Source organism: Athene noctua, chromosome 1 (genome assembly GCF_965140245.1).
Source record: "Athene noctua chromosome 1, bAthNoc1.hap1.1, whole genome shotgun sequence".
NCBI classification, from domain to species: domain Eukaryota; kingdom Metazoa; phylum Chordata; class Aves; order Strigiformes; family Strigidae; genus Athene; species Athene noctua.
The window spans coordinates 121,688,331-121,709,767 of record NC_134037.1 but is presented as its reverse complement, the minus strand read 5'-3'; the positions used below and the strand labels follow the sequence as shown (position 1 = coordinate 121,709,767).

Here is a 21,437-nt window from a genome sequence, read left to right as displayed (position 1 = left end):
AAAGTCCATCCCAACCTGTCTTTCTGTTTTAAAAGAAAAGTGGGCTCCACCTTCCTCAGCACAGCACATGGAGCTCTCTCTTGGGACTCTTTGACAAGCAGTGCTTCGTGTCAGGCTCCGCTCCTGCTGTTTTCACATTTTTCACCTCCCCTAGCTGCTAGTCATTAAACTTTAATGTCCTCTCATTGGTCTTTGGTTGCCTCCCCAAGATAATTGCCGTCAGATGCTGACACTTCATTCCTACCAGACAAGGCATGTGATTACCATCCATCGCTTCTCTTATTCAGGAGAAAAAGTCACTTATAACAGAAGACAGGCACATTAAAAAAATGAACAAAAACACTTCCCACATTTCTAAAGGAGTATATTTTAGACAGTACAGTTCATGCTATGAAACAGGATTCCTACCTATAATAGCTATAAAAATAAAGAACAGAAAAAGTTTTTTAGAATTTAAAAACATCTGTTAGGTTTAATATAAAACTATCTCAAGTTTAGCAAAAAGTAGATTATTTCCACTGATATCAACTGTATCAAAGGAGCAAATAAACAGAAATACTTGTAATAGATTTAAATTAATGAGTTTAAATAGCTATTACTTCTAAAATACAGAGTTTTTCCTCCAAGTCTCTCCTGTGACGTGGTTTGCTAATAAAGCCCCTGAGAATTTGTTCACTTCATTCACTCCAGTCTCATGCTTCAGAAATAACATTTATTCTACGTTTGTTAAAATGCAACTTTTAATTAAGCTCCTAATGTATATATACAAAGAAATCACAACAGACACATCAAATTATGCTGAAAACCTAACATGAACAGTTGAATTATCAAGACTGGCTCTGCTGTGTGTGCCCAGACTAAGTTCTGTCCTCTCATCCCAAGGTTTGCAGATGAATTTAAACCCAGAGACAGCTGCTGCCCACATCACTCATCTATGCATTTCAAGAAAGCTTTCAAACACAATGAGCCATCGTATTTCTTTCCCAGCCATAATTTCAAATATTAGCGCTTTTGTTCTTAGTTTGTAGATTATTTTCTCCAGACACAAACGGCATGACAAGTCAGCCATTTTTTCTGCAATGTGACTACGTTTCTTTTTGTTATCTCCGCTAATAAGCGGCAAGAACAACCTGGGAAAGAGTGATTCTGGATGTGGAGAGCTGACTCAAGTTGGCTTTTCAAGCTAAGAATTTATTATTTGAAGCAAAATTAAATGCAAGCCAATCAACTCCCTCTGAGTGATGGGAATTTTAAAGAACCCTGCCACATATTTCAAGAATAAGTAATACTGAAATACAGCTTTTTTTTTTTTTTTCTTCTCCTTTCCTTTGGTGATTTGCCTGTTGATTGCCCATTCGTTTCCTGGAGACATTTCTAAGCCCTCTACTTCCTAAACCCAAACAAAATCAATCCCCCCCACCAAACTGCAATCATACACTGATGTGAGAGCAAAGAGCTGAAGGCAGCAAAGGCAGCCTTACACGCCTGTTGTCTATGCTCACAGTCCCAGCAAGAAAAGCGTTTCTCTCCTTATTTCATTTTTTGGGGTGGGCTTGATCTGCTATCAATGAAACTGGAAAAAATGTGACATACTGATAAGCATCCTATAAATTGATTTTGGCTTTACCCAGTAAGTCTGCTTTGTGGCAATTGATACCAATAAGCTATCGCTTTAAAGACTCTGACAAACAATACTCTAAACTTATTTGTATAAACAACTGTCTCTGTGGTTCTCCAAAACTGGGCACATGGATTTCAACAACAGCTTTAGTCGTGTGCCCTTTGCTTTTTTGTGTGCATGCTGCTGAAACTACAGAACCTATATTAACACTTGTACAGTAGTCCTTGACCTGTGGTGTTGCAACTCTCAAGCAAAATCCCATATTGAAAGGCACAGAAAAACACGTATTTCCTAGCTTTCATAGTTCCAGCTCCCTTATTTCCACATATAGAACAACTGTATAGCATTCATCTGGCCAGGCTTGGAGTACATATTCATGCAATTCAATTCTGTACTCCCAGGAGCAATTGACAGTGTGCACCTAAGGGGAGAAAGAAAAATATCTATCTGCATCTACAGCAGGGTCCACTATTTCCACGCAAATAAAAGCATTCTCTCCTCATCTTTTTCCCTGGTTTATAAACAGATTAAAATTATAAGTGTGTCTCTCATATTTCACTGCAATTGGAATAACTTTATATCCAACAGTTTTATATCACATTTGACACTAGCTCCAAAAGTGAAGGAAAATGCAATTTTTTCTTACACTCTAAATAATCCTGCAAATAGTTTTGAATTTATCATCAGGATAAACTGTATGACTAACAGGCACAGTAAGTGCTCCAGGGAAAGCTTCTGACAACACTTTTACATTCTCATCACTCATCTTAATTCTGGACTATTTAATATAGAAAACTCTTTAAACGACGCTTTGTTTCCTAGTTCTCCAGTTCCAGGATCACACCTTTCCTGGATGTGCAAAACAAATACTTGGTCATTACAGGTTTTCTTTCAACAAGGCTTCTGAAGCATACGCTATTAAATGCTTTGATGAATTAAGCTCCGTAAGCAGACAGGACAGCAATACATTTCTTTTTAATGGGATGTGCGTGGTTCAGCCATCTAAACCCAGCTCATAAGCTTCACAAAGCTCTCTTAGATACAGGGTGTCAGCTCTCTTCACAAAGCAAGTTCACGGTGGATACAGTATGTAAGAGGAATCTTAAATAAGGATGAGCAAACTGCTATGGGAGTGCTAGAGAGGTGCTCATGCCAGTGCTCCCTGACTCTGGGGAGTTACACAAACTCCAGTTTGCTTTCTGAGTGCTGGGATGAAGATAACTGAACAGATAATCTGAATAACTATTCCAAATATTCAAACAGTTTACAAATATGAAATTTCCTAAAGCCAGTGTGGAGGCATTCACAGTGCCAGCATCAGGCATCTGATCCGGGGGCAGGGGAGAGGGGAAGCTCCCAACACCAGCACCTACAAGCATAAGGTCTCTTTTTGGTACAGGCAGAGAGACTAAGGCCTCCAGAGAACAACCTGTCACTCCTCCATCAGGGTGGCAGAGCCCATGACACGAGCACCACCACCTCCACCGCACCTTCTCATCCACTGGCAGCACTACCAGCTGTGGGAGTCTTTCTTATAAACGTCCATTTTTCATATTGCCAAGAATGGCGTTGTTTAAAGAGCATAAACATGTCTGAGGATAATTGGGTTTTTCCAGATGGCAGAAAGCTCACAGAGATTGTATAACATTTGTTTACAGCCTGATAAGTTTTACCTTGGCATTTTTAATTTGCCCAAAGTAGTTTTCAATTAAGGTAGAAAACATGGTACCTCCCTTTCAAATACATGGGTATTTCAGTGCTCTTAATCAAGCTAGTATCCAATACCTAAAAAACAGTAAAGGGTTTCTTTTAATTACATAATTTACAGGTCTCATATGCAAAAGATTAAATTAGCAATATCAAGTGATTATGCTTACAGAGAACAAATCACTTTAAATATAAACCAAAAGGGAAAGCCAAGCATCATCAAAAATATGAGCAGACCTGAGCACAGCTTTCAAACTCTCCTTTTTCATTATGTAAATCACAGTTAAATAATCCCACTTCTCCTCCCACCATTTGCAACTCTCCTGACTCTAGCAGGATGTAAAAAATACAGTGTAAAGTTCCCCCAACTGAAATACTGCCACAAACGTATCAGTGTCTTTGAAATTAGCTAGATTATATTGTGTTGCCTACAACAATTTACAGCAGTAATGGGTCCTTCGAAACAACTGAAGTGTCATCACTTTGACAACAGTGGGAAACACAATGCAACGATTAGCCTGCCAATTATGACGACTTCCAATCAAGGACAAATCTCACACCTTTAACAAAATGAATGGTCACCATCTGCAAGGGCAAGCCTATGTTCTCATAGGACTCAGGAGTGAAAAAAACTTATTTTAACTGTGCATACTGTCACCTCTACAACAAAGATGTTTGGTTCATACTGCTAAAAAGCAAAATCTGTGTGTAGACCATGAGGACCTGTAGGCACTGACCAAAGCAGGACTGAATTTTTACACCAGCAGCAGCCTCAGGTCCCGAAGCACCCCAGTGCCTCGGGTCACGGCAGCAGACCACTCTGAAGTACAACATGAAAGCAACTCCAAAGTAAACTCTCCTCTTTTCAGCCAAACCCAAGAAAAACCAAACTTATGTAGCAGTTCCAAAAATGTTGATCCTGCACTGACTTGTAAAACATGCACCCTGAGACATAAACAACCTCCTCTGCTCTTTCTTCTGCCGCTCACCCACTGACAACTTCACGTTTACCCTGGTAGCAACAGTCCTTGGCTGTGAAGAAAGGCTTTACAACTGTTAAAACCAATTTGATATAAATATGTCTGGAGAAAAAGGTGATATTCTTTCCTACAAAACCACAATGTTCTCTGAGGTGCATGTAAACACAAAGAAAGGGGAAAAGATTGGCGGGCTGCAGCTCAGGGCTTACTTCTTGGCACAGAGCAGCAGCCTGGGCAGACTGCCAGAGGTCAGCTTTCGGAAGAAGGGCAAAAGGGCATTTTTGTCCTTATCAAAGCAAAACACAGCAAAACTGGACTAACTGGGTTAACTAAAATCAGCTTTCCTTCTCAAACTGCCAAATGGCCATTTTGTGGTTTAGAATTTTTTACCAAAAATATACTGCAGAAAGCCCACGTTGACTTTGTTCTTTTACGTGATGAAAGAGAGCCTGGGTTTCAGCAAAAGCCAAAGCAAAACTCCCACCAACCTTGGAGGGCTGGGATCTGTTACAGAATCACAAAATCATCTCGGCTGGAAAAGACCTTGAAGATCATCCAGTCCAACCATTAACCTCACACTGACTGTTCTCAACACCACCAGATCCCTCAGCGCCGGGTCAACCCGACTCTTCAACCCTTCCAGGGATGGGGACTCCACCACTGCCCTGGGCAGCCCATTCCAACACCCAATAACCCCTTCTGCAAAGAAATACTTCCTAAGAGCCGGTCTAGCAGTTGACACGGCTCTATCAGCTATCCCGACACATGCTAGTTTCTTCTGTTTGTCTCAACAGGTAAACCATTCAAGGAGTCTGCTTTAGTTTACCTGAATTCGGTTTTGCTGTTATCTTTAAACATTTTATCAACACGCAAATTGCTACCATTATTTCTGAGATGAATGTGACTGCCTTTTCCCTTTAGTGACCCGACTTAGCACAACTGTTCTGATTCTGCCACTTCATTAGCAAACATAATTTTGAAGTCATTTATACTAAACATTCACAACTACAGAACACAGTTTCTTATATAGATTTTTTTTTCCCTGTATTTCATTAATCTTGGAGGAAGGAGGTTAACTCAGAGCAGCAACAACAACAAAAAAAATCTTTGTGTAATTTCAGTTATGGTATTATCAATATTGGATGCATTTCAAAACAGGAAAAAAGTGCTTGGGATGCACTGCAAGTGAGACTGGCAGTCAGTGCAGATACCCTGAACTACCAGAACCTTCCATCACAACACTTCATATAAAAATCACTGGGCTGGTAGTGCTTTTTTTCAGTATTTGGACACAGCAAAAAGGCCTAATTTCTTCTGACCTATCTTTTTTAAAAATCCAATTATTTACCAGTTGTGATAAACTATAACGTTTAACACTGACCTAAGACTAGGACTGGATACAATTTTCTTGCAAGAAAATAAAATAATTCAGACGCAAAGCCCCTACATATGGCCAAACCTTGCCAGATTCAGGGCTTGTGGCAGAGGATGTAACCCCAGCAGCTCACCCTCCTGTCTGCACATCACATATGCTTTTCAGCACAGGTACTGACTATTGCAGATACGGGAGAATTCAAACAACCCAGATTATGATGTTAGGATTTGCAAATTATGCTGATACTTGTTTTAAGATTCCTCCTGGAAAGATGAGGAAAAAATATATTAACAGGTGTTACAGAGATTAACCATAATTGGAAGTCTAGCATCCAGAAACCGGTCTCGCTTGATGGGAATGAACCCAGATGCAGAGGCAATGCACAACAGGGTGGAAAAATATTAGCTACCATCTAGGCCTGTTCCTAAACTGCACGCTTTCAAGTCCATTCTAATTCAAAAACCAACAAATAAACTGGATACCGAAAAATACCGCAGCCAAGAACTCCCAGCCAAGGGTACTTCTTCTCCAAAGTAAGGTAATTGGGTTTTTAGCCAAATTCCCCGAGTTAAACAACATAACTCAGAAGATCACAAACCTAAACCACATGGAATCCACCTTTAAAAGAGCAAACCTGCATTTTAATAGATTGCTGTAATTTACAATTACACACTTGGGTTTTTTCTGCTTAGTTGGGTAATACAATCAAGATTGTTATACTAACTAAAAATAGAGCTACACTCAACCTTACTGTAAGATCAGCACTGAATCTGTGGTTTCTGCACACTCCCTTTCTAGGAAACATCACAATCCGAGAGCACTGGTACACTGTCCGTATTTCAGTAAGATCCTTGAAATTTTAGGCTGGTTAATAATTCAATCTACACTTCAGGGGTATGAACTCAAGTTCATACTTAGAAGAAGGTAAATTCTGGAAATGTATAATTCATCTACATTCTTACACATCCCCTAAAATTATTTCTGTTCAACAAGAACGACACATAGGTCCCTGCATGGGAATTCTCTGCAGATTGACCTTCTCAGGAGGATCGAAGACCTGATTTTTGTCATCTGAAGACAAAATATGAAGGATATTGGACACTTATAGTGCTAATAACCATACAGAAGAAGAGCCACATGCAGAAAACAGCCCCTAATTCTGTCTATAAGCACCGCTAGTGCATATCAGCTATATTGAGGATGGGCTACAGCACATTTACTCATTCAGCTTTGTAGTGGTAGAAATGCTTCTCCTTGGAAAGGACGTATCCATGATGCACCTGATAGAAAAACCTTGCTAAATCAGGTATAGCTGCGTATCAACCTTGACAATAAATACACTGCACTTTATTCCAGTAAATTACCAAGGGTTGAAAAAAAGCATTAAGCAAACCTTCGGCCCTCTGAAAATGTCCTTTTAGCACTGGCATACAGATATAACCATTTTGCTTCTGCGTGCACATGCTTGTGCATCAGCCAGTGTCGTCATACCATCCATTTTGCAGGAACATCCCTGCGGATGGCTCATTAACAGCCCAGGAGTGGAACAGAGTGTTTGAAGTCCCAGGTGGCAACAGTTGATAATTTTGTTTATTTAACTAGGATTAGGCTGGGAGGGAATGGAGCTGAGAAAGCCAGAGAGAGGCAACTCATGCTAAGTACAGCTATAAGGTTTTTTGTTATCACCATACAAATACTACCCATGATTTATTCTAAAATGAGGTATTCATATGTGTTCCTTGGTAGCATAATCCTATTTATAATTAAACAGGAAGGATGTTTGACTTGGTTTGGTTTCAGAAATATCCTACTGCATTAAAAAACACCAAACTATCAGGTATTTGGATGCACTTGCCTCTACCTTCTTGTATACCCAAAGCAGACTAGAACAAAAGAAAAGAGTCTCATTTCTACATGACACTTTGGAAGAATGGTAGCATGGATTTAACATTAATACACTGATATTATTACACTGGAAATAGCCATAGTTTCCTGCTCCTTTATAGTTCACATGGACCCTTGGCTATTTCCATTTCCTCCCACAGCTGACTGTTGTCAGTCCCACTTTATTCCTAATAAAATGTTTCCCTGCAATACTGGTAGAGGTGTCTCTGCAGGGCACCTGTGTCACTACAAGGCACAGGAGTACATCTGCCATGAGTATCATCCATCAGGTGCAGCTGATGCTGACAGGCACAGATATGCCTTGGGACACAAACAGACCGAAAAGCCACAGCTATGAAACAAGGATTATTTATGGCAGGGGCTGTAATTATTTTCCAATCAAAGTTTTATCTCTGAGAGCCAAGTTTCTTCCCATCACTTTCTCTTAGACATGTGTACTGGACAGCATACAAGTAGGGATTAACAAACGTTAGGCGAATGTGCAGTTTTACAGCCAAATGTGCTTAGCTGCGAGACCGGGAAAGTGCTAATGTAATATGGAGGATAATGAACTTTGAAGCTGGAAGCTGTTCTAATGGAGTTTAAGCAAGTTTAAATAACTTCAGCATTACAGAAAACTTTTTTTTACAACTGCTTTAAATCTCAAAAACAAATCTCGAGTTACAAGCTCTGTCCAAATGTAATTCATACTTCACAGAATCATTCAGGTTGGAAAAGACTGTTGGGATCATCAAGTCCAATCATCAGCCCTATTCTACAAAGTTCTCCCCTACACCATATCCCCCAACATCTCAACCAAATGACCCTTAAACACATCCAGGGATGGTGACACCACCACCTCCCTGAGCAGCCTATTCCACTGTCTGACCACTCCTTCTGTGAAAAAATTTTTCCTAATGTCCAGTCTAAACCTCCCCTGACACATCACATTATGTAAGAGGAATCAAAGGCAAGGTGGGAGAGAAGCCACAACCAAGTTTTTTTTCACCCAGACCAGCAGCAAGAATCCAAGCAAAAGGGATCTGGGCAGGCTGGGGACACATGCTCCTCTGCAAAGCAGAGGGAGACAGAAAGCAGCAGTAACCACCAGAATCGCTATAGCTGTTCCCTTCTTTTGAATGAAGCTCCTGGTATAACAGCCCTGAGTGTGTACTTAAGCCATGTCCATGCTGGGTCAAAATAACCCCTGGGGAAAGCAATAAACTGTTCCTCCAAGTCTCCTACCTGCCTTCTGCCTGGGCTGGGAGCTGTGGATCAGTCCTGGCCTGCCCCAATCCCAAAAGCCCTGGCTGGGCTTCTCCCAGTCCACACCTACAATTTTGTGACACTTAGGTTAAACTCATCACAACTTGCTCAGTTCCTGACATTTGGCTGAGGGTTTCCAGCCAGGGTTCAACATCCACTGCAGCATGCAGATAGTGACTCACCAATGCCGATCACCCTCCGCTTCTCCTCAGCTCTTCAGCACCCTGCCATCCTGTTGCTGGTAAAATGCTTTTTGCTGCAGAGCTGAGTAGGGGAGTTGCGAAGGATCTGGCATTTCTGTCAGCCATGGTTACTAGGGATCTACACCTAATCCTTTTGCTTCGCAGTGGTCTCTTTTCTAAGTCTAAATGGTTTTGCTCAATTCCACAAGGAGATACTAAATGAGTCACTTATATGCAGATAGTAACAAATATATCAAACCTCTACAACTAATTAAAACCTAGTCAGTTTTCTACAACCAGTTTTTTACAGGATAAGGGATGCCATGGAAAATCACCAAGTTGGATTCCAATAAAACGGGGAAATTTAAATCATTTGTTCCAAACAACTGCAGAAAAATGTTTCTGCTTTGGCATTTTCACTTGAGCCTGTTGATTCCACGTTTGAAGCTTGAGGGTATTGGACTGCCATCAGATCTCTCTCTGGATGCACATCTCCACACTACTGCTAAAATCTGTACTTCAATATTTATGAAATATTTGTAGATGCAGATTACTGCTCAGAAGGAAAGACTAGTATGACTTGGTTATTTAGTACCTTTACATTTTCCAGTGAAAAATTCTGAAGTTCTTTCCAAACTGAGTGTTCGTGACAGAGGCTGAATGCAGCATTTCTTTTCTTTATGACAAGCAACAGTTTACTTATTAGCTTTTGTACTAGTATTGCACTTGGGAGCCTATTCATGAAAGAGAACTTTGCTCTTTGAGATACTGTACCAACACTGGGAAAAAAAGACTGTACTTTCCCAAATCTCTGTGATCTTAGTGCAAGTCAAAAGGTAATGTAGATATGAACACACAGGGGGTGCAAGATCACAATAAGATAATAAAGGACATTGATGAGCAATAACATTATACTGTCCCAACAATTTTTAAATTTTGTGCCAGACACTGTAAAAATGCCATTTATCAGATTCAAGTGAGCTTTATCACGACTGACAGTGGGTGTGGGTTTGTGATAGCTGTGACTGGACATGCTGTCCCAGCTGCATTTTCTCACCTCATTAGCATCATCAGTGTCAAGGCAGGAATAAGACATCCATGTGTGTATTACAGATGAGCAACATAAATGCTGTCAAAAGGCTGCCAACACTTTTAGACTGGCTCTTAGGAAGCATTTCTTTGCAGAAGGGGTTGTTGGGCGTTGGAATGGGCTGCCCGGGGCAGTGGTGGAGTCCCCATCCCTGGAGGGGTTGAAGAGTCGGGTTGACGCAGCGCTGAGAGATCTGGTAGAGTTGAGAACGGTCAATGTGAGGTAAATGGTTGGACTAGATGATCTTCGAGGTCTTTTCCAACCTAGATGATTCTGTGATTCCATGACACTGGATGTGGCCTCACCACTGAAGTGAGCTGGTCATGGCACACCACCATAGCACTGGCAAGGCTTACCAGAGATGGCACCTACCAGCCAAAAGGTGTCACTTTGCAACCCACCTCTCCTCCTGAAAGCCCTGTCCCACAGCAGGGAAAGGCAGGAAGAGGAATTTAAACCTTCAAGCTGAAGCAGTGTGGAGGTGATTACAATCAGCTACACTTACCACACCACCATTACCGTAGCACTGAACTGGACATCTGCATGAAGCACATGCTCTGTGAAGTGATGAGTCCGTGCCCTCCAGTGTGATACTTTAATTGCCCACTGCCACAGTCTGAAAGCTCACAAGAGTGGCTTATGTACAGATTTTAAATAGTTTTGGAGTATTATGCATGCCTGAGAGGACACAAAGCTGTCTCTACCAATAGCTCTTTGAAGTCATATGAAAGGAAAAAAAAATTACATACGCAGGTTTATTCAAAAGCATCTTCAGCAGTAGCATGTAAAGCACAGCTTTACTGATACTCTGGTGTTCTTAGCAACTCAAATATCACATATTTAATTGAGCAGTGTCTACCTTTTCATATTAAAATGTCAAGTTCTAAAAACATATTTATAAAATGCCTTTGTGCTTCTTAAAATACAGAATTTCTTCTTACATACTTTGTACTGCATACTTTGGCATGAAAGTATACAAACAAAAAGATGTATGCTTTATAAATACAACAAAGAAAAACATAAAACCAAGCAGCACAGAAGGCTAACTGAAACCGTCAGTGAGCAGGGAAAAAAAAAAAAAAAAATAAATCTTTGGCAATGATTCATAGTGAAAGCCTTGGACAAAACCCTGTGCTTTCTACCATATCCTGAATGTTAGTAAATACTGAACCTGATGAACTACCCAGACAGAGCTAAGTTATACAGTGTATGACAAGCTTCTGAAAAGGTCCCAGTTCCCTAAGGATTAGAGGGCTGTAAATAAAATCACATTCACCAATTTGGGCTGTTCTGGTGGTGCACCGGGATGCTGATCATTTTGGAGGTGGCCTCAGCCTCAGGCATGAGCAGCCAAGTGAATGGCACCTCACAGCAGGCAAGGATCTCCGCAGGCTTCAGAGCGCAGGTGCAAAACGCTTGTGCTCATCCACTTGGCTAAGCAAGCCACCGTGTTTCAGACATGACTTGTGACCTGATGAAGCAGAAAGAAAATGGCTACTGTGCTGCTACTTAATGCCCCAGGCTTCGTTTGTGCTTTCAGGAAGTTTTGCTTTGCCTCCAGAATAGCACGAATAATGTTTCTGACGGTGACATTTCTCCAGGTGATGGAGAAGTGAAGACCTGACTGGAGAACAGGTCTTCAAACACGAGCCAAATATAATCTGAAGAAATCAAATCTTAAACTTCCTTAATCAAGTAAAACTCAATCTACAGAAAATATTTATGTAATTTAATCATTATTATGAAAAAAAGAAGTCATGTAGAAGAACAAACAAATTGGGGGGATGTTCGAGGATGTCACTGTTATCCCTAAGGTGAGTGGGAACAAGGTGCATACTCCATTTTTATTTCTTTTTGGCAGAAATAGAACATTGCTTAGGTATAATTTACATTAGTTTCTAATTTAGCACCAAGGTTGTTGAAGGGAAAGCAACATGCATTTATCAGCAGATAAAAATAACAGCAATAGCAGCATGTGAGACAGGCAGAGCGACAGGAGTCGGTGCTGCAAAGGGCAGGCTTGTTGCTCTCCTGCACAATCCATACAGACAGCTGACTTTTTCAGGGAATTTACTGAGTGGACCAAAAAGGGGGGAATCTATTTGCCATTTCCCACGTGCAGTCTAATCAGGGTGGTTATTAAACACAACATAATTGTCCCAGCACAGACTTTCATAAAGAAATTAATAACTGCTTGGCTTTCAAATATTTCAGAAGTGACAGAGGCTTCTCTTGTTCTCCCGATAAAACAAAAAACCTGACCATGAAAATCACAGGCTGCCAGCAAAAATGTAAGCTCAGATACCATAAGGAAATCAAGTGACTGAATTACGTTTATTCTGACAAGCTTTTGTCATTGGACTTGTAAATTCGAAGTTAGAGCCTAATTCAGAGGCAAACTTTATCTGCGATTTATTTACTTGCGTATGTGTGCTTTGAGTGGGTTCACAAGAAGTTCTTCACCCGCATTTGTAAATTCAGGCAGTAAGTTAAAAAAAGAAGCAATAAATAGGAGATTATTAAAAACGTAGCAGACAGCAGTCTTACTTTCTGTTTCTCTGCATAAATTTTACCCAAATGTCAGTAAAATCCTACTGATTCAGTCAGCGCAATGGAGTACAGAAGCAGACACAGAAGACAGCAGTCTTGATAGCTCTGACAATTCAAACAGACTTGCACATCCTCATTTCCCTGAAAATCACCAGATTTTCTGTTAAATAATTATTTAGACTTCCCTTGTTAGTTTTTGAGCCCTTCTAGTTCATGAAATGTTGATTTTTCTCTACAGATGTGCTAGAAACCAATAAACCCTCTGCAGTGAGGAAGAAGCGTGTAGTTTTTAAATTACAGCTGAGATACTCCTGAGATCATCTCACTCTACTTGAGCATTTCAAGAAAACCCACTAAACACAGAGAGGCTGGTGATGATGATAGTAGTAGTCGAGGTCTTGGCAAATTTCTGAAATTAAAAAAGCTTAATGTAAAGTTCTCTGTAGAACTTTCTCGTTAAAGTGAGAAGGGGAGCTGGAAGTGTTTTTAAAATTGGGGACTACGCTCTATAAACGTTTTGGCATTAGAGTGATACCATCACTCATAATTTCATCTCCTACAGGTTCCATAGCATATGCCATTTAAAGAAATTAATTTCCTGATGAATGATTTATGGTATCTTTGAGGGAAAACAGACTGATCAAGTGCACCAAAAGTTTTCAATATGAACATTTGCCATGGGGTTATTTCCTTATTCCTGCCAACTCATCCTGGTATTTCTTCTTGCTACTAAAAACACTTCTACAGTTGCATTAAGATTTTAGTTTCCATAGAAACTGTTATTGGCTAAAGTAAATACAAGATGGTAAAAAGTGTGACTTTCCCAGTCCTGTGAGCATTCTCGCAGCTGCCAAATTTTTACCACCTAAACTTTCACCAATATTTACTGCTGTGAGGCATTTTCAGCTATGTCTCCCTTTTAATAACATGGACACTCTTTTGAGTGGCACTTCCACACTTCACAGAAGGTATGTGAATATTCAGAGCTATTTCCATGCCTCACTGTAGAAAAGCGTATGTTTCTCTTCACTGCTCATTGTATTATTTTATTTTGCAGACCTCTCTGCTAAACTTTACAAGGGAAAAGGCATCTCTTCGTTAGTCTGCATGTCAAAACAAAGCTCAAGAGAGTGCTACCTGGTAACGTGCGAATAAAAAGAAATAAATAATTGCTTCATCGCAACTAATGATTTTCACATTCCTTCAGCATTTAGAAATACAAGCAATGTGAGCCCTGACACTGCACCCTTGCTGACAAGAACAGCAGCTCTGAGTTCCTGAAAGCTGTGAGAAAAGTCATGCCACGCTTCAAAAAAGCTGCGCTGAATTTATGGGCAGTCGTGTCCTACAGCGGAAAAAAGATGAACTGCATGTTAGTCTCCCATTCTCACAATTTCTCTTGCTCCCCTCGTAAATGATTCTGATGCTCACTAAAAAGGCAGAGTCCTGATAATCACTTATCATTCCCTCACTTCTGTATAAATTTCATTGTATTTTGAATTCAAGCACTTTTTCCTAACACTTGGGAAAAATTCCTAGCAATTGGGAAAAATTCCTGACAATTAAATGTCTTTTCTTATTCTCTTCAGAAAGTTACTTTCATTTTTCTCCTCATTTAGAGATCTGCGGCAGTGGTCTGTGCTGCTTGAGATTTGCATTTATTCTAAAGAATAAGCCTTTACATGCATATTGCATTGCGATGGAAAACTCTGGTACCATTTCTGAAAATAGCAGCTGAAGATGGAAGGACTCATCCTTGACAACGTGGAAAAAGAAGGTGATGCTGAAGCTTCTCAGTAACACAGAGGTCATTTGAGTACACTACTTACTGATTTTGGGTCAGAGGATGATATTCTCATCCCCCAAACATCAAGTGTTTTGGTACCTATTAAAGGTCTCCCTTCTGCATCATCAGGAATTAAGCTTCTATGGAACATACAGGCTTATTTTCAGATGCCTAAACACTCTGACTGATCTAACCTTTAATCTTTGTGCCCCACTTCCTTTGCTGTAAAACCATTCTGATTCTCTGCCCGAGACCCACAGGGTCTACCTAACCCCCTAAATCTACAAAATCCCTTTGGGTGCCAAGCACACAAAGCAGGACAGAGACTTGTGCAAGTCTCCTGAATTTGTTTCATGTTCCCAGCCTTGAGCAGCATTTGGGAGAAACAGTGGACACTGCCATGAATGAAAACGTTTTGAGTTTCCTAGAATAATAAACACAAAGCCACTCTTAGACACAGAGGAGCTGAGGTGAGGTCGAGGCTTCACACCGTCCATAGGGTAACAGCACTTCTCAGGTGCAGCCACAAATTCATTACAGTACTCCAAAGTGTGAGAGCACAGATAATAATTACCATCAACTGGTAAGACCATGATCTTGGCTCCAGGACCTTGGTCTAGTGTTGGGCTACTCTACATAGTTTCCACCAGGTCTTTTGGGTAACTATTCCTGAGCTCTGCTCAGGAAGGTCCTTCTTTTATAGATACCGTTCTAAGCTACTGCCATACGCTGCTGTCATGGCCAGGAACAGCGTTAGTGCTCTTGCTCTTCAGTCACCAGGAAGTGGGAAGAACAGGAGAGAGCTTTCAAGAGACTCTAACAACCATCACAAACCAGCAGCTTGGAGAAGAAGAGGTGGTTTTGCACTGAAAAGTGCCAAGTGGAGTTGACCACCTGCATAGCTGCAACCTAGGGCTAACATACTAACTTTGAGGAGATCTCAGCTCATTCCTCATTCTACCTTAACATGACAACTGTAGGATGACAGATGACCTTTTGTGCCTTCTAGGGAACTTCTGAGGCTGAACATAATAGGGAAGGGAGAAAGGAACCAGACCTCCTGGATGAGAAAACCAGAAAGAAAAAGCTCTGAGCTTATGAACAGTGTGTGGTAGCACAGTGCATTTACACCCTTTTTTTGCACATGCTATGGCCTAGGGAGTAATACAAAATATAAGTGTGCCTAATACTACCCTTCTACAGAGCACAGACTATGCTCACTTAGCCAAAAGATTACAGAAGACAATCCATAGCTTGGACTGAATTACTGGAGCAAAATGTTAACACATTTTCAAGAAATTTAAGGACACTGTGAAATAGGATAAAACAAAAAGAGGACAATGCCTTCTAAATAAAAACAAAGCATTTGGCTGTTTATCCTTCATCAATGAAAACTTCTCCAGAATGAAGAAGCTGCTTCCCCCCCTCCCCGATAATGATGTAAGATCATAAAATACGTATGTCTGGACTTACGGAAAAATATTGTGAAAGCTGAATGTCAACCAACAAAGTTGAAAGAGTAACTAACTGAAAAACCCGTTGTGTTTCTCTTTTTCAGAAATTAAGAATACTGATGGTTGTGCAGAAGTTACACTGAGTGCAGCATGAGAACAGACTATGTTTCTAGCCATCAAAAAGATCAAGAGCTTGGCAGATTAATTAAGCTACCAAAGAAACGTCCCCACTGGTGGATATGGCAGCATATGGGGAATAAGTGTGTATTCCAGATGGGGATGGGGAAGAAAGAGGTTTTTGGTAACTACGACTGCTTACATCCTCTAAATCATTACTTGCTGATGGTCTTCCGTAGCAGCACACCTAACAGGTTCTGGTAGCTTACTACAGGTGTCGTTAATGACACAGAAATTCGGTTTACTATAAAAATGAATTATTTTTTTTTTAATTTAATAGCAAAGTTAAGGCTTATTAAAGATGACACTTATTTCTATCAAAAGATAGCAGTAGATCAGAAATACTCTAAATGAGGTTTAAAAATTCCCATTAACTTCTTAAGTTTTTAATGACAACCCACACACGAAATCCACACTTAGAATTCTGAAAATAGATTAAAAAATTTGCCTAAGTTGTCAGAAGTCCCCTAACATAGTTTAAAAATTGTCCAAGACTATAGGCAGAGGGAGAGTGAAATCACCTCAGTCTCTTGTTTTACAGTGAAAGGTGCATCAATGCACAGCAGCATGTTGTCCTTCCTGCCCAGCAAGGCAGTGGAAGAAAGTTCCCAAGTCAGTGATGATCCCAGCAAATCATGAGATTAATTTCTGGGACAGCTAATAAAGCTGTGTTAAGTGGTACCACGGCAGTAAGTAGTATTTGTTGCTGAGGCAGCTAAATTCTGTTCCATGGCTGCAGCTTATACCGTAGGCTGTATTACATACAGGGCAAGAGGTGCTGCAGGTACCAGTAAACCACACCAGAGCCATTCTGCTGGATACAGCTCAGACTCATCATCACAACATAATCATCACAAGCATCACGCTTTTACCGTGCAACAAGCAGATGGTGAATGACTTCTCTGTACGATACATGAGGGAAGCTTGCTTTCTCACACAGGAACTCCCCCTAACCAGAGTCCATTATTTACACTCACCTGAGAGCAAGAGTTGCTCCCACCTGGAAGCAGTGCTGTGTAAAAGAGACTGAAAAAGCTGGGAAGTTCGACAAGTATCATTCATGCAACAGTGCTGTTCTCTTAAGCTGATATACCAGGGTTTTTACTAGAAACCTCCATGCAATCACAAGCTGCTACTGCTTAACTTAGAGCCAAGCCTTCCTGCTGCTAGATGACTTTTAGATCTTCTATGGATATGACACAAACAGGGCTTCTGTAATGCTCACTCACCTACAGTCAACACTCCTTTGCTCAGCCCCACAACATGGATCAAAGCAAAACCGACATGACTGGCCCCAAAATGAGCGTTTTGTTTCACACCGTTTGCAAGATCCCATCAACATCCAACCCAGGTGCTGTTTTCATTCTGCCCACACACAAATCAATGACAAAAAGCAAACTCACTCACACAGGTGGTGCATTTCACCACCCTAAAAGTCAGGATTTTCTCATATCCTTCATTTAATGTCACTGCTGTCAAATCTGTAACACGGTATAACAAAAACAGCCTTTATGTAACCTAATAAATAAAAGCCACCGAGGCAATAGCTATGCATAAATTTTAGCTAAAAACATTTTGTTAGAAGAACACGAATGTCCTCTGTAAAGCGGGTAGCATTTTAAAATAATGTTCTAGCCATTGTTAATACTTTATTGCTATTCATCATAGAACCATTAATCATGGTGAACTCATTTGGTATTAATGTGGATGTCATAAAGTACTTCTGTTGCATTTCAATTATAACTCAGCCTTTAAAATGCTGCCAGCACTACATGGAAAGCTTTGAAAACCAAGTTTGAATGGTCTGTTCAAAGATAACTACAATCGCATTGTGGCACGGAGAAACAACCTTTTCCATTCCTAATGCCTACCCCGAAGGGGCTGAGGAGCCCGTGGGGCCGTGCCCTGACCCAGGCCTGGGTGAAAGGAAGAGGGAGCCCAGCGGGAGGCTCTGGGGAAAGCCACGGCCATCCAGACCCAGCCATTTTCCTCCCCCGAGATGAGGGTAGGAGAAGCATTTCTTTGGGCTGTTTCAACCCACCGGTTCAACAGTGGCTAAGCTGCAACAAGGCCACCCTTTCAGGCCCCTAAGGAGATTTCCTTTTTTCCTATCGCTCCTGTGATTCCCTGAGGCACTATCTTGCTTCCAGAGCTGAGTGCTTTCATTTTTACTCTGATATGTAGTGTCTGTCCAAACAAAAAGACCAGAGAGAACATATATCTACAACCTACTGTCTTTAGAGACAGCAAAGGAGTACGCAATACATCAGAGAGGACCTTAGGGAGCTGATATCTTGACCTCTCTGATGACAGTTTTTAAAAAAAAAAAAAAAAAAAAAATCCTCTTTCTGGTCTCAAGAGGCACTGAAAGAGGAAAACCGGCAGCACAAACATTAACATAGACCTAAACATCTATCAGCTCCTTGCCATCAGGGAAGCCAAAAACTACCTTGACAAACCAGGACTTTTTTTATCTTGCTGCCAGCAGGGCTTCCAGAAGCATTTTTACACACAGAATCAAATGACAACAGCTTAACAATCATAACACTTCTCATTAGAAACAGTGGTAAATGGAGAAAAGAAAAAATATTTTTTATTAGCTAAGGGAACTTTTTTTTTTTTTTAAATTCTTGCATATAATTCCCATTCTACTTTATCTAGGTCATCAATGTAACATGTAAGCACACAGCAAAAATTCCTACCTTGGGAGCTCTGGCATGTTTTCCACATCTGGCATCTTTAACAAGGCTGATATCTAGCAGCTCAGTCTCCTAGAAGGAAAAATTGCAACACAAATAATTACTACATTAGTCAAAAAGCTTTGTTGTGTTAACAGTGCCTCACTTCCCACATCTGTCAGGGGTTTGCCTGTTTGCAATGACACCTGTCCAAACTGAGAAAGTTTCAAGGAGTCCTCTGTTACACTTAAGCTATTCTAACACCAATATGAAGACCTTAGACACATAACTTGGTTTCCTTAAAAATGTGCAGGTCTCTTGTGACATACAGAAGCCATACGAGTCAAGCTTGTTTCCTGGATCACTAGGTACCAGCTGCTGTGCTTTTTTTTTTTCTTTCTTTCTTTCTTTCTTTTTAATACAATTTTAGCATTCTGATGCTAGTCACAGTGCAAAAAAGGCGATGTTACAAACAGAACACCCTGCCTCTGTGATAGAAAAAATACCTTATTATTGCCAGAATGTTTTGAAAAGTGCACATAAAACCCAAGAAGTGTTATATCTACCGTGATAACAGGCTCCAACTATTTTAGTGACTACTCAATAAAAAACATGTATTTTTGACATTCATTTCACAGTTCACACGTTAGTCTTGAGTTGTGGGTTACACTATGCCTGCCATACTTGAAACAAAACTGGCATGTGATGACAGCTTCTGTTAGGCAAATTCCTGTCCTCCCCTACACAGGTGTAATCTGAAGAGTCTCCTTTCACTAATAACCTCTTGGGTCTCCACCCTCCCTGCCAGAGCCTGACAACACAGCAAGGACAGGGTCTGAGCCGAGGCCACAGTGCCCTGGCTGTGCCTGCCAGAGCCAGCCCAGCGCGGGGCTCCCACCCCTCCGGGATCAGCATAGAGTATTCACCTCTCCAAACACACAGAAAATTATAGCCTTCAACCAACATCATTTTCATAGAATAGAATCACAGAATGGTTTGGGATGGAAGGGACCTTAAATACCATCTAGTTCCAACCCCCCTGCCACGGGCAGGGACACCTTCTACTAGCCCAGGTTGCCCAAAGCCCTGTCCAACCTGGCCTGGAACCCTGCCAGGGAGGGGGCAGCCACAGCTTCTCTGGGCAACTGTTACAGTGCCTCCCAGTGAAGAATTTTTCCCTTATACGTAATCTAAATCTACCCTCTTTTAGTTTAAAACTGTTACCCCTCGTCGTATTGCTACCCTCCCTGATGAAGAGTCCCTCCCCATCTTTCCTGTAGCCCCTTTAAGTCCTGGGAAGCCGCTCTAAGGTCTTCCCAGAGCCTTCTCCAGGCTGAACACCCCCAACTCTCTCAGCCTGTCCCCACAGGGGAGGCGCTCCAGCTCCTGAGCATCTTCATGGCCTCCTCTGGACCTGCTCGAGCAGATCTGTGTCCTTCTCATATTGGAGGCCCCAGAGCTGGACACAGCACTGCAGGGGGGTTTCATGAGAGTAGAGGGGGAGAATCCTCTCCCTCAACCTGCTGGCCACACTACTCTGGATGCAGCCTGGGATACAGATTTCCCCCTATCTCATCCTGCAACAGGACGTTTTTGGATGTTGCCGCATCGGTTCTTTCTTGAATGTCTTAACATTTATGGGCAGGGAGCATTTGGAAGGAGGAAGGACACTGGAGATGAGCAGTGCGATTCCCAGCTGCCGGCTCCCTTGCAAGCATGCACATCCACACAGCATTACGCGTGCTTTGCCAGAAGCAACACCAACTGTCCTGCGAGACACAGCAAGAATATCTGACCTGATTTCACATTACTTGACAATCTTAAAGCACATCTTAATACTGTCCGCCTCATTTACAGTAGCATTAGTCTAATAGCCCATGTTAGCATGGCTCAATTGCATACTAAATATAGTCTAAAAGTACTTCAGCAGGAGCATGACCACAGTGCAATTAGAGCTACACCAGTTCACTGCACTTCAGCCTCCCAGTAGTAACTGCAAATACTACATGAAGAATTTGAAATCTTTGTGCTAGACAAAGTCACTACATTCTTTTTAATTCCAAGGAGAACAGAAAAAAGTATTTTCTCATAAACATGTTATTTTGGCATGGGTTACTCCATATCCTTCTTTTCTATTTTAAGGGACACACTCCTTCACAGCTCTTGTAGACCTTTGTTGTCTACTATGACATAAGCTCTACCACCAAATTTTCATGTGACTGTACATTCATCATATTTCTCTCTGTCCCCCATATCGAACCCAATTCTCCTCTGTTATAATACCTGCTTAACTTGCATAAGTATTTTCTTCCATCATCTAGACTGTTTAGAGGAAACTGGCACTTTGGAGATCGTCATTTTTTGCTCTTACTTGCCTGGAAGAAGTGAAGGGTATCAAATCTCACAGAGATTAGAAAGAAATAAATATGCAGGGTCATTAAAAGTGGTATTTTGTAAACCTCCTTAGGAAACAACCCAAACTACACAAGGCACAGGGACACAGGTGCTCTTCTGACAGCACTGCAGCCTCTCACATGGACACCGTACATAAAAGCTCGGCTACAGCTGCGCTTGTTCCAGCACCTGATGGTTTTTGAACCCAACGCTCAGTTTGAAGCTGATCTTGCTTCCAGATCTAAACTACACTGATCCTTAGCCTGCCTGACATGAGCACAACTGACACCAGG

At 41.2% G+C, this 21,437-nt stretch overlaps 1 protein-coding gene across 3 annotated transcripts in view; it reads right to left on the bottom strand.

Moving 5' to 3' along the window:
* The window catches only part of PLCB1 (phospholipase C beta 1), a 408,910-nt gene that overhangs the window by 273,075 nt on the left and 114,398 nt on the right, over positions 1-21,437 (bottom strand). For all 3 annotated transcript variants that reach the window (XM_074912346.1, XM_074912588.1, XM_074912436.1), the window contains exon 3: positions 18,775-18,843. In XM_074912346.1, the coding sequence (XP_074768447.1) occupies positions 18,775-18,843 (69 nt within the window). The remainder of the gene's footprint in view (positions 1-18,774; positions 18,844-21,437) is intronic.